The following is a 3,701-nucleotide window of genomic DNA, read 5'->3' on the forward strand; positions in this document are numbered from 1 at the left end:
TGAGGGACAGTGGGTATAATGGTTTGGACATGTCCATTTGAGGGACAGTGGGTATAATGGTTTGGACATGTCCATTTGAGGGACAGTGGGTATAATGGTTTGGACATGTCCAAAGGAGGGACAGTGGGTATAATGGTTTGGACATGTCCAGAGGAGGGACAGTGGGTATAATGGTTTGGACACGTCCAAAGGAGGGACAGTGGGTATAATGGTTTGGACATGTCCAGAGGAGGGACAGTGGGTATAATGGTTTTGACATGTCCAAAGGAGGGACAGTGGGTATAATGGTTTGGACATGTCCAAAGGAGGGACAGTGGGTATAATGGTTTGGACATGTCCAGAAGAGGGACAGTGGGTATATTGGTTTGGACATGTCCAGAGGAGGGACAGTGGGTATATTGGTTTGGACATGTCCAGAGGAGGGACAGTGGGTATATTGGTTTGGACATGTCCAGAGGAGGGACAGATGGTATATTGGTTTGGACATGTCCAAAAGGTAACACCTCACACTGTGTTGTAGTCACATAAGTCTTGTCCTGATGGTGGTCTTTGTCCCCTGTCTCACAGGAATGGTCCAGAAGTTGGACCAGAAACTCCCGGTGGCCAACGAGTACCTCCTGCTGTCAGGAGGTGTTCGGGAAGGCGTGGTGGACATGGACCTAGACGATCTGAGTGTCTACGCCCGGGGGACAGACTACGACATGGACTTCACCCTCTTGGTCCCGGCGCTCAAACTCCACGACCGCAACCAGCCCGTGACCCTGGACATGAGGCACTCGGCGCTCGGCCACTCCTGGCTCAGCCTCCGTCTTTTTGACGAAGGGACCATCAACAAGTGGAAGGACTGTTGCACCATCGTGGACCACATCAGCGGGACCACCAACTACTTCTTCTCCCCCACCCTGGTGGCGGACTGGTTCTACCAGTCCATCTCCCTGGTGCTGCTGGAGGTGCAGAAGAAGCCCCAGAGAGGGACGCCCAGGGTGGAGAAGGTGGAGCGCAACGGGACCATCATCTCCGTCATCCTGGGCGTGGGCAGCAGCAGGATGCTCTACGACATCGTCCCTGTGGTGTCCTTCAAGGGCTGGCCCGCCGTGGCTCAGAGCTGGCTCATGGAGAACCACTTCTGGGACGGAAAGATCACGGAGGAGGAGGTGATCAGCGGTTTCTACCTGGTCCCCGCCTGCTCCCACAAGGGCCGCAAGGAGAACGAGTGGCGCCTGTCGTTCGCCCGCAGCGAGGTGCAGCTGAAGAAGTGCATCTCGTCCAGCCTCATGCAGGCGTACCAGGCCTGCAAGGCCATCATCATCAAGCTGCTGTCCCGCCCCAAAGCCATCAGCCCCTACCACCTGCGCAGCATCATGCTGTGGGCCTGCGACCGCCTGCCSGCCACCTACCTGGGCCAGGATGACCTGTCCGCCCACTTCCTGCTGGGCCTGATCGACGACCTGCAGCACTGCCTGGTCAACAAGACGTGCCCCAACTACTTCATCCCTCAGTGCAACATGCTGGAGCACCTGTCGGACGAGACGGCCGTGCTGCACGCCCGCAAACTGTCCTCGGTGCGCTCCGACCCCGCCGAGCACCTGCGCAGCACCATMGAGCACGCCAAGGCCGCCAACAGGCTGACCGTGGAGCTGCAGTGGCGAGGCAGCTCCAACAGCCTGCCGTCGCCGCAGTCCGACGCCGGTGGGGACAGCCAGCCCGACGACCGGCTGGCCAAGAAGCTCCAGCAGCTCGTCACCGAGAACCCCGGCAAGTCCATCTCCGTCTTCATCAACCCGGACGACGTCACGCGGCCGCACTTCCGCATCGACGACAAGTTCTTCTGAGACTGATGGACGCTCCCCGGGTGCTGCTCCCCCCGAGCCCCTCCCCCCGAGTCCCTCTCTCGGTGCCGCTCCCCACTCCGAGCCCACTGCCTTTCAGACTTTACTCTTTAGGTTTTTCAGTTTCCTGCCACAGAGTGAGGTGATGCTGTCGTCGTCTGCCACAGTCTTTCTTTGGTCGTGTTCTTTTTGTATTCCTGTGCCCCCTCCCTCCTCTCACTGTGTGCCCTGTGCTTTCTACCTGCTCAATGCCTTTAAACTCACCGCTGAGTAGCAGCAGGTGGTCTGGATCCGAGGACAGACCCAAACCTGTCCTCAGATGGAACTGCTGGTCCACTAACACTTCAATGATCAGGGACCCTGGACACCAAACCAAACCCATCAACTCCTGAAGAGACCAGTTTCAGCCATGAACCCACGAGGCTAAAGGCTTCTTTAATGTCTGAAGTCCAGTTTCACACATCTGGATCCAGGTTTCACACATCTGGATCCAGGTTTCACACATCTGGANGTTTCACACATCTGGATCCAGGTTTCACACATCTGGATCCAGGTTTCACACATCTGGACCTCTACCAGACTTGTAAGGTTCAGGAGTTGGTGTGACGGTTCAGAGCCAGGGGTGGACCCAGCAGAGTTCTGTCAGAAGGTGGATTTGGTTCCTCCGGGGACTGTCTTAGTCCTGCTAGACGACGACGAYGACGATGATGATGATGATGATTATGATGATGATACTAACGTCTTACAAACTGTAAATAGTAAACGGACTCTTGAGCTACTTTTTGTCTGATTTTGCACAGAATGTAAAAATCCTCACTTCTTCTGATCTTAAGGTGATTTATTGTTCGTGGTCCTGAAGGTCCGGCTCTGTGGACACTGGAGGGGACACTGACCTGATGGTCTGGTTCACCTGTGTGGGTTTGAATGTAGAGGACCTCAGAGACAAATGTTGGACAGCAGGTTTTACTCACAGTTTGTTTAAAAATAAAAATTTGAACCTGAAACCAGTTCTTAAATGTCCTCTTGGACCAGGTTTTGTCTTGTCTGACCTTCACACTTCTCTCCAGAAGACTCTTGTCTCTGTGGATGGCTGGAAGGGTTTGGAGCTTCTTTCTGGGTCCTCTGAGTCCATGGTGATGTAGAACTGACCTAACTAGGGACAGGGACACTGGTGGACTGAACCACTGTCCTTTCTTCTGAGGGGGACAGGTTAGTGTCTCTGCTGTTGTAGAACCTCTGTCAGGTTTAGAGTCACAGATCATTCCTGTCCACAAACTTAGTTCCTCTCAGATGTCTTCATGACGTCCACTGATGTCTTTAGGATGTCTCAGATGCTTCTTTGTTTCAGTGCTGGACATCTGACCTGCTCTGGAGGACAGTTCACCTGTAGGACAGTTTGGCTCATTAGCTGGTCTTTGGTCTTCTGGGGAGTCTCAGCTGGTCTTTGGTCTTCTGGGGAGTCTCAGCTGGTCTTTGGTCTTCTGGGGAGTCTCAGCTGGTCTTTGGTCTTCTGAGGAGTCTCAGCTGGTCTTTGGTCATGTGGGGAGTCTCAGCTGGTCTTTGGTCTTCTGGGGAGTCTCAACTGGTCTTTGGTCTTGTGGGGAGTCTCAGCTGGTCTTTGGTCTTCTGGGGAGTCTCAGCTGGTCTTTGGTCTTGTGGGGAGTCTCAGCTGGTCTTTGGTCTTGTGGGGAATCTCAGCTGGTTTTTGGTCTTCTGGGGAGTCTCAGCTGGTCGTTGGTCTTTTGGGGAGTCTCAGCTGGTCGTTGGTCTTGTGGTGAGTCTCAGCTGGTCTTTGGTCTTCTGGGGAGTCTCAGCTAGTCTTTGGTCTTGTGGGGAGTCTCAGCTGGTCTTTGGTCTTGTGGGGAGTCTCAG

At 54.3% G+C, this 3,701-nt stretch overlaps 1 protein-coding gene across 1 annotated transcript; it reads left to right on the forward strand.

The window, feature by feature from the left end:
• Positions 1–567: 567 nt before the first annotated feature.
• Positions 568–3,123, forward strand: LOC106536117 (protein MB21D2; the record flags this gene model as incomplete). Its single annotated transcript, XM_014033307.1, is given in 2 exon segments — positions 568–2,323; positions 2,362–3,123. A coding segment is annotated over 1 exon segment (1,265 nt), but the record flags the coding sequence as incomplete, so codon positions are not given.
• Positions 3,124–3,701: the final 578 nt, after the last annotated feature.

Source organism: Austrofundulus limnaeus, unplaced genomic scaffold (assembly GCF_001266775.1).
Source record: "Austrofundulus limnaeus strain Quisiro unplaced genomic scaffold, Austrofundulus_limnaeus-1.0 Scaffold1691, whole genome shotgun sequence".
NCBI lineage: Eukaryota > Metazoa > Chordata > Actinopteri > Cyprinodontiformes > Rivulidae > Austrofundulus > Austrofundulus limnaeus.